At 38.7% G+C, this 6,919-nt stretch overlaps 1 protein-coding gene across 1 annotated transcript; it reads right to left on the minus strand.

The window, feature by feature from the left end:
- Positions 1-1,435: 1,435 nt before the first annotated feature.
- On the minus strand, positions 1,436-2,383 carry LOC311591945 (olfactory receptor 1S1-like; the record flags this gene model as incomplete). Its single annotated transcript, XM_084771788.1, has 1 exon — positions 1,436-2,383. One exon carries the CDS (start codon positions 2,381-2,383, stop codon positions 1,436-1,438), a length of 948 nt encoding a protein of 315 aa, XP_084627914.1.
- Between the last annotated feature and the right edge of the window lie 4,536 nt (positions 2,384-6,919).

Below are 6,919 nucleotides of genomic sequence, written 5' to 3' on the forward strand. Positions count from 1 at the left end.
TTTTACATTTTAGTTAACTACAGTTAGATGACAGAGGTTATTTGCGATGTCTTCACAAAATATCAATTGCTTTTTTTTCTCAGCCTGGCTAGTACAATAGACTAAGCACAGGATAAAATGCAAGCTATGCACACAATTTCCATTGCTTCGATTAATGAGTTTATTTATGGAAAAATATTGTCTTTGCTTAGTAATGTTTAAAATCATGTAGAATTATATTTACTTTTTTTGTTTTGTTTGGAAATACAATGAAATCATGCCTATTCCTTTAGTCTCAGGGACAGATCTAGATACTGGTAAATTTAGAATGTTCTTGGTGGATGTTTGTTGAAAATGGCAAGTTGAGGAATGATTCAGGAAAATACAGTTAGACATAAATCTAGGCCTTTTTACCATGAGGATTTATCAAGGTCATTATGGGAATTTGTGATACTATTTCTTCTAATTTCACATTCTTAGGTAACCTCAATATACAACCCTATTGCCTGTCAAATTAGTCTCTTCGCTTCTTGTGATTCACTGCAACTAGAGTAAAGTCTTTGATATTGCATAGAATCTATAAGAAAGGGGACACAGAGTAGCAGAGCAAGCCCACATGGATACAAACCAATTTAAACATATTTCCTAGATAATTAAGAATATTTTCAATACAATACCTGGCTATTGGAAAAGTTGATTGTTTACCAAGGTGGGGTTTGGAAGATAATGATAAAATCTTGTTTAACATCTTTTTCAGCCTGATAAATGTTTAACAGTCCGAATTTAGCTCAAAGCCCCCATTGTAATTAATTTCCATTGATGAGAAACCTAGTTAATGAGAAATTTATTTTTGCTGAGATCATCTACATCAGACAATATGTAGTCTAAAGTGGGTATGTTATTAGCAGGGATCAAGGAATACCCAAGTAAATCCTCACCTGAAGTGTCTCTGACTTGAGCTGTTCAACACTCTCTCTTCTTCTTTAATTTATTTACTCATTTTTAGTTTTTACATTTTCAATAAATGTAGTTTAATCATTTTACCCTCCCTCAAGTCCTTCCATATTTCTTACCCTTTCTATTCAACCAACTTCATTCAACATCCACTCTTTACCATGCATATTTCAGGTTTGGAATAAGTAGGACATTAAAAAGGCATACCCATAGATATGAACCATTCAATGTAAGTCAACATAAGCATATCACAAAAAAATTGTACCAAAGTTTATAGTAATATGTTGTAATCAAGTTTATGTTTTTATAGCGACTTACCATGGAAATAATGGGCCATATTTCCAATACCAAAACTTATGGTAAAGCATTTGCCACACACAGGTAGAAGTAAGAAGCTACTGTGCAGATACAAAATGGTTCACTAAAATTTGGAGCATCAAAACTATACTCCAAACTCTGGACTGAATCATTCATCTAATTATTCATATCAAAGTTCAGAGGCTTATGACATCAAAGGCTGGGGACGTATTTTATTGATGAGCTTTCTCAAGGCACCTTTCATATCTTTATTCCTCAGGCTATAGATGAAGGGGTTCATCATGGGTGTCACCACAGTGAAGAGTACTGCACCAATCTTGTTTGTGTCCTCAGGGTGAGTAGATGAAGGAAAAAAGTAAACCCCTACAATTGTGCCATAGAAGAGGAATACAACTGTCAGGTGAGAACCACAGGTAGAGAATGCCTTCCATTTTCCCTCTATGGATGAAATTCTCAGTACATCCCTGATGATGCAGACATAGGATAAGAGGATAAGAGCAAAAGGAAAGGTGATGACTGATAGACCCACAATAAATTTCACAAGTTCATTGATAGTTGCATCTGAGCAGGAAAGTCTGAGCAGAGGGTCCAAGTCACAGAAGAAGTGTTGAATGGTATTGTGGTTGCAAAAAACCAACTGATTTGCGAGAAGTGTATGTGTTAGGGCAACAATATTGCTAAGAGTCCATGGACAGACAGTGAGCAAAAGACAGAACCTAGGGTGCATGATGTTTGTATAATTCAGAGGGTAGCAGATAGCCACAAAACGATCATAAGCTATGACCCCCAAAAGAAAATTATCAATGACAACAAACACAATAGAAAAGTACATCTGTGTGATGCAGCCCTCATAGGAGATTGACTGACTCTTAGTCCGAATATTAAATAGCATTTTTGGGACTGAGGTGGAAGAGGAGGAAATATCAGCAAAGGATAGGTTGGCAAGGAAAAGATACATGGGTGTGTGAAGATGTATATCCAAGCCAATGGCCAGAATGATGAGACTGTTTCCAACTACAGTGACCAGGTACATACTCAGGAAAATCACAAAGATAAGTTGCTGTTTCTCAGCCTGGTTGGAGAGACCCAGCAGGATGAATTCGGAGATGGTGGTTTGGTTTCCTTGATTCATATTTTTTCTAATCTGAAGAAAAAAAAGGCAAACTCTTCATACTGTCTAAACAAAACAACAACAAACCCTGAATTGTACCATTTATCTGCAGTTAGTTTGTGGGTGTCACTTCTTTAATGCTGAAGAAGAAATAAATGCCTTCTATATTTAAGTGGAAGGGCTTCTTACTAAGGAATTACCTTAGCATTCCAGAGACTAAAATATTCCATAGCAATCCAGAAAAAATACTTCTCAATGATCATTTTCTGACCAAAATATTTATAAGTAGCTCTAATATGTGTTTAACTCCCTAAACTAAGAAAACAGAAATGTGCTCAATATTGTAAAGATTAATTATACCCTAGCATTATTTACTCCAAATTCAAAAAGAGTCTAGGGAGGTAGATAAGTTGGTAAAATGTTTGCTGTGCAAACTTGAGTACCTGAGTTTAATTTCTTGCACCCATACAAAGAACAGTAATGGTGGTGGTGTGTGCTTTTAATTCCTTCCTCTCTCTTTCTCTATCTTTTCCTCTGTCTCTCCCTGTCCTTCTTCCTCCTTTACTCTCTCTCCTTCTTCCTTTATGTGCAGATCTTCATGTGTGCCGTGTGTGTGTCGTGTGTGTGTGTGTGTGTGTGTGTGTGTGTGTGTGTGTGTGTGTGTGACTACAGGAGGATCCTTGTGACGTACTGTTTAGCCAAGGTTGCTGAATAAGTGAACTCCAGTATATAGTGAGAAACTGTCTCAAAATATTAGGTTAATAGCTCCAGAGGAATATTACCCAAAGTTGACCTTAGGCTCCCACACACACATTCAACACAGAAGGGTACAGATATGTACCCTTCTCATACCAACACAAACACACACACACACACACACACACACACACACACACACAAAGGCCCTGAGACATTCTTCACTTTCATCCTTTAAACCTGAGAAGATGGAGATTTGAGGGTTCACTGAGGTGAAGTGCCTGCAGAAGCATCACAACTGAGGTGTAGGGATCCTTATTGGAGAATACTATTGTATGGGCGCTCCTTGTTACAAAGTTAGAGGCAGATGACTCCCCCAAGTGATCCAAGAAACTTAAGAGACATGGGCTTGCCTCTCTCTCACTTCTGAATATGGGAAGATAATTAGCACTATTGAAGGGTTGGAGAGAGGTGAATGGTAGAAGAGAAGGCTTGTATTATCACTCACGGAGGAAGTAGAAACTATGTGAACTTTGTGTATGGAAGGAAGGACATTAGGTGGTGATTGTACTCAGCTTACCTTGTTAGGACTCCAATAAAGGGGAATACTAGTGGAATGAATGAGGTTAATATGGTAAAATACATGAGGTGGTTCTCTTATGAAAAGTATAATGAAAAGGACATTACACTTGTCAAGGAATTGTATAACTGGTCAGTCTCCAAAGTAGGCCATCTAAAGAAGCCCTAAATGTTCTTACGACTGTCTTACAAAAAGAACCCACAGCTAGTGCTTTCTGGCAACTGGGTTCTGTACTGTTTCCTTAAGTATCTTTGACTCTGTAAAACAAAACTGAAGGATGAATAGTAAAACAGCAATGAAAATGACAATAATTCATGTGATTTGGGGGAAATGAGGTTAAAGAATGAGATCAGAGTAAAGTCCCACTGCCCATTGCACGGCCCCCGATACCCACAGCACAGTCTCTGACCGCCTACAGTTTAGCCATTGACTACACAAGCTGTAGATTCTGACTACTCAGTTCCTAGCCCCTGAATATTCACTGCACATTCCATGACCACACAATACACAGCTTCTGACTGCCTGTGGCACAGCCATTGTCAACCCACAACACAAACCCTATACATACCTTGCATAAACCCTGACTACTCACTGCATGATCCCTGATCATATCCCTTTAATATATGTAGGGTCTGAGACCATGAAAGAAGGCACACACCTTGAACTAAAGTGATAGTGAAGTTTTAAAATGGATCTTAAAAATATCTTTAATACCAAAAATTTTTTTAGACAACAAATAGTCAGAAATCTATTTCAGCTTTCAAGTTGTGACCTAGAGACCAGGTAAAATTTCTGAAGATGTTAGTCTCTGCCTTTCTTCTCTTCTTCCAGAACTTGAATACCACCCTACATTTGCTATCTCTTTCTCTCTTACCCTTTATCGTCCTTCTTCAACAATAATGGTCTTTCAAATGGTTCTCTCTATGGAGAGGAGGCAGTCATTCGTCACCGCTGGGATTCTGGAAACCTAAAGGGTAGTGGGAAAAGAAGAATGTCTGAGGACACCTTACTTTGGAGAAGCTCAGCTTGTAAGTCAGAGGGGAAAACATGCAACATGGAGACTCCATGATAAAACTCAAATGGGGCAAAAGGCTGGCAGGGATTTGCACCTAACATACAGACTACCCTGAGAAGGTGCTGTGGTTATAAGTCCTAGGGTGGTTTCAGTTTTCCTAGAAAGGGAATTTATACAATTTTGAGTGTCTGATTTTAACCTCAATTTTCTATTCTACCTCTTCCAACTCTTAGCAATCTTCCTAAACTGCCCTAAATATCTGAGGTAACTGATAAGATGGTTAAGACCTCAGTTAAATTAAAAAATGCTCACCTCTGATTGATGTTATTTTTTTTTAATCCAAAGATTTGTTGTTGTTGTTGTATTTGTGACTGTAGAGGTAAAGACTGGAAGTAGTCCTTCTGGGCTTCTTTGTTAATGCTTTCATGATGCTGAACTCACATGGGACATTTAGCTCCTCCAAATTCCCCAGGGACACCATCTCCTGAAGTGTTTCCCTCAAGACAAACAGTAATTTTGACATAGTATTTTCCATAGGTAAATGGAGAAATAGATAGGCAATTGCTCTGGTTTTTTGTTTTGTTTTATTTTGTTTTCAAGTCCATTTTTTATGTTTGAAAAGTTCTTATAACAGAGTAAGTCATTAATATGTAGAGTAAATAGTCTGTTGTGTTATTTTCATCAATATCGGAATATTTTGAAATTCCTTTCTTAGTTATTTCATGTTGCCTGATAAATAAGGACATTTACTCACTGCCCTGAGAATTGAGTTATATACTACTGTAAGTGGTTATGACTCCAGTGAGATGACATCTCTAGCAATAGAAGTTATGGTCATTGTATCATTAAAATAATGTCAACATTTGAAGGGAATCTAAAGACTAAGTGTTTCAGATCCCTAAACTCTTAAATTTCAAGAAAAATAAATAAAGTCTATGTTTATAATTTTAAAACCAATGTTCAATTAATATTGAATACTCCTTTATATACTGAGAAACCTGAAGCAGTAGACTCTTATGCAAATAGAAATACAAAGGGCCATATCAGGCAGAGATACAGGCAAAATCAGTAGATGCCCCTCTGAATGCTTACATATGCTCTATAACACAGCACAAGCCTTTGTCATGCAAACAATGGACATTATTCCCCTTCTCACCTGGAAACAACTCAGTCTGTGGGTTACCTGTAGACGTGATATGTCCTGAGAAATATGAATTCATGACTACTACTTAGCAAAATGAGATAATATAAAATAAAACATACCAATCAGCCTATCACTACTCTTTCTGTATCAGCCACAGAAAAAGAAAATGTGAGTAGATCCAAATTCTTCTTTTGATAATTTATTTGTTCACCACCTCTTCTAATATTTTTGAAGTTTTAAAAATTTTAGTTACTCACTTTACATCTCAGTCGTAGCCCTTTAACTCCTCTCCTCTTGGCACCTCCACTCTTTCATCATCTTATACCCCTGCCCCTGCCCCCCGAGAAAAGGGGATACCTCCCCCAAGCACAAACTGGCCCAGCACTTCAAGTCTCATCAGGACTGTGTACTTACTCTTTCATAGTGTTCTGGTAAGGCAGCCACACTAGAGTGAAGTAATTCAAAGGCATGCAACTGAGACCATGTCAGAGTGAGCCCCCATTCCCTTCCTGGGACACCCACAGGGAGGCTAAGCTTTCCATTAGGTATATATGTGTAGAGGGCCTAGGTCCAGTCCATGCCTGGTCCTTGGTTGGTGATTCAATCTCCGCAAAACCCTCTGGGCCCACCTTAGTTGGGATTGTTATTCTTCTTGTGGAGTTCCTGCCCCCTCTGGGTCCTTATATCTCCCCTCACCACTACTCTTACACAAGGCTCCCTATGTTCTACCCAATGTTTGCCTGTGAGTCTTGGCTCTGTTTTGATCTCTTTCAAGGCAAGGCTACTCAGTAGACAGCTATGCTAGGTTCCCGTATCCAAACACAGTAGAACATCATCATTAATATCAGGGGTTGGATCGCTCCCATGGAGTGAGTCTCCCTTGATCTCTACTCTATCTTAATCCTGGCATATTCTGAAGGCAGGGTAAATTCTGGATGTAAATTTTTGTAGGAGGGGTAGGATTCTGTTTTCTCCACCAGGAGTCTGTCTGGGGGGGGGGCGCTCCTAGAGGGTGGCCTCTCTAGTCTTGATGACCCCTGCCACCAGGGGTTTCAGCTAAATTCATCCCCATATCCTTCCAGGAGCACTACCCCCCAGTTGCAGGTTTCCAGCTTGTTTAAG

The sequence above is a fragment of the Acomys minous genome (assembly GCF_964271855.1).
Source record: "Acomys minous genome assembly, chromosome: 2".
Classification (NCBI taxonomy): Eukaryota; Metazoa; Chordata; class Mammalia; order Rodentia; family Muridae; genus Acomys; species Acomys minous.